The sequence below is a fragment of the Leptonychotes weddellii genome, unplaced genomic scaffold, assembly GCF_054177405.1.
Source record: "Leptonychotes weddellii isolate Sample4059 unplaced genomic scaffold, ASM5417740v2 HiC_scaffold_22899, whole genome shotgun sequence".
Classification (NCBI taxonomy): domain Eukaryota; kingdom Metazoa; phylum Chordata; class Mammalia; order Carnivora; family Phocidae; genus Leptonychotes; species Leptonychotes weddellii.
This window is the reverse complement of record NW_027818130.1, coordinates 1-2,646: the sequence shown is the minus strand read 5'-3', so window position 1 is coordinate 2,646 and position 2,646 is coordinate 1. Positions and strand designations below refer to the sequence as shown.

General features: G+C 51.2%; 1 protein-coding gene across 1 annotated transcript; it reads right to left on the bottom strand.

Moving 5' to 3' along the window:
* Window positions 1-5: 5 nt before the first annotated feature.
* On the bottom strand, window positions 6-2,623 carry LOC102741025 (keratin, type II cytoskeletal 6A; the record flags this gene model as incomplete). Its single annotated transcript, XM_081810335.1, has 5 exons — window positions 2,042-2,623; window positions 913-1,127; window positions 502-562; window positions 246-341; window positions 6-122 (listed from the first exon to the last, which is right to left on the bottom strand). Coding segments are annotated over exons 1-5 (1,029 nt in total), but the record flags the coding sequence as incomplete, so codon positions are not given.
* Window positions 2,624-2,646: the final 23 nt, after the last annotated feature.

The window sequence follows — 2,646 nt, the reverse complement described above, 5'->3', positions numbered from 1 at the left end:
GCGATCTCCTCATATTGGGCTTTGACTTCAGCGATGATGCTGTCCAGGTCCAGGTTACGGTTGTTGTCCATGGACAGGACCACAGAAGTGTCAGAGACGTGGGTTTGCATCTGAGCGAGTTCCTGCAGAGCAGAAGATCATCAGATCATCTTCTCCTGTGGCATTCCAGAGGTATCCAACCCCAAGCTCTTCCACCCTTTGCAGAGCCCCATCACAGCAAATAAAAGAGGAGTGGAGATGCTTACTGCGTCATACAAGGCTCTGGTGAAGTTGATCTCATCTGTGAGAGTGTCTACCTTGGCTTGCAGTTCAACCTTATTCATGTAGGCAGCATCCACATCCTGGGGAATAAGCCAACAACTTGGAGTGAGTCAGCCGAGCCCTCCTTCCCAGTCTGAACACCTTTTAGTCTCCCCATCTATTCCCCTCTGGATGTGTGCAAAGACCCAGAGTCCTCTCCCTCTACAAAGGAACACGATCCCCAGACCTTCATCGACTCACCTTCTTCAGAGTCACAAATTCATTCTCTGCTGCTGTGCGCTTGTTGATTTCATCTTCATATCTAGAATTAGAACAGGGTAAGACACAATTGAGCCAGTGGTGAAGATGATACAGCAAGATCAGCCCGGGATCCCAACCTTCCATAAAACAGATATATCCAAATTGAGCTTTCCTGCCATTGAGCCACAAAAACGATTTTTTGGTGCTCCCTCGATTCCTCCTATCTTTTCTCTCCCCACCCACCTCTGTGGCCCATTTGTTCTTTTGGGGTTGTTTTTAGGTAATAGTTGTGATTTTCATTTCCATGGGCCTGTTTCCCTATGGAACCATGCCCACCTCTAGACCTGGTCACCTGGTAGTCTTCAAGTGTGCGCTTCAGGGAACTGAACCCCTTTCTCTCCTTGAACTCACTTGTTCTTGAAGTCCTCCACTGTATCCTGCATGTTCCTCAGCTCTGAGTCCAGGCGGCCCCTCTCCCCCAGGATGCTGTCCAGCTGTCTCCTGAGGTTGTTGATGTACTGCTCAAACAAGGGCTCCAGGTTCTGCCTTACGGTCTTGGTACCCTGCTCCTGGAGCAGAGTCCACTTGGTGTCCAGGACCTTGTTCTGTTGCTCCAGGAACCGCACCTGGAGGAAGACAACAAGGTGGTTACTTGCCGGAGAAAGCAAAGGAGAAAGAGATAGGAGTTGTCAGGTGCCCAGGCGTGCCTGGGATGTCACCCAGCTCCTGGGCTACTACAGAGCATGTACAGAGGATCAGGCTGACAGTGTTGGGCCCCCAAACCTATTTCCTTCCCACCCCAGTGATCCTGCTGTGAAATTCTTCCATCACCTATGAGGTTTTCTCACCGGCTAAGCTATGCAGCCTATCAGTGACGTTCAGCATTTCCTCTGTTTTCATTGAAAAGCACAATCACACATTTCCCTGTTACGCTGCACAAAGTTCTTTTTAAATCATACCTCAGTTAAAGGCGTATTAAATGTGCAGAATCTAATGATTAAGTCCAATTTAGTCAGTGATTGGATTCCAATCACTAAAACTTCTGTTTTGGTACATGGTTCTCCTCTGCAACAAACGCTCTAATAGTCATGCTCTGGTTCTACACGGTTAGTATTTCTAGGGATATATAAACGTTTCATCCAGGCAGAAATCCCTTTCTTTTCTTTTTCTTTTCACTCTTTTCCTCATGCCCAGAGTCCTCGAGGAGAGTTCCACCGGCATTATTTTTTTAGTCTCTAGGAATCTTCAGAAGGTAAAGCTAACCCATTCCTTTCTCTGACTGCCTTATCTTGCTTCATGCTTATCAAAAGTCGAGTATTCTTCCCTGGCAGGGATGAAGGACACTTAAGAGACCCAGTGGTTTTAAATGATCTCCATCACCTCTGCCTGTTGTGGACACGGAGCCCAACCGGCATCCCAGGGGAGAGCTAGTCTCAGTCCCCTTCTGCCTCCCTCCTGAGTCTCCCCCTGGCAGGACATTTGTTGGTTGTCTAGTTTGGGGGCTCTGAAATCCCAGTGGAGGCAGGTCTTCCTGGCTCACCTTGTCGATGAAGGAGGCGAACTTGTTGTTGAGGGTCTTGATCTGCTCCCGCTCCTCAGTCCTCACCCGCTGGATGGTGGGGTCGATTTGCAGGTTCAGAGGAGTGAGGAGATTCTGGTTGACGGTGACCTCTTGGATGCCTCCAGGGGGGCACACAGGGAAGCCAGAGCCCCCATAGCCACCAGCAAAGCCGGGTCCACCACCGAGCCCAAAGCCACCCCCAGCTGCACCACCAAAACCAAATCCACTTGCGGCTCCACCTCCATAGCCAAAGCCACCTCCAACTCTGCCCCCATATCCGCCACTGATGGCACAGCTGCCCCCTCCGATGGAGATCCTCTTGGAGCCACCCAGGCCATAGAGGCTCCTGCTGCCAAAGCCGGCTCCTCCACACACTCCACCGAAGCCACCACTGCCCCTGGAGCGGGACACGGAGACGCTGCTGAAGCCAGAGCGGCAGACCCCTGGGACTCTGGCTGAGCTGGCACTAAAGCCACGGTGGCCGATGCTTTGGCTCCTCATGGTGGATTTGCTAGACATGGTTCCTGAAGAGGAGAAGACTGAAGAAAGTGTGAGAGGCTGGAGGGTAGAGCTGAGAGGAGCAG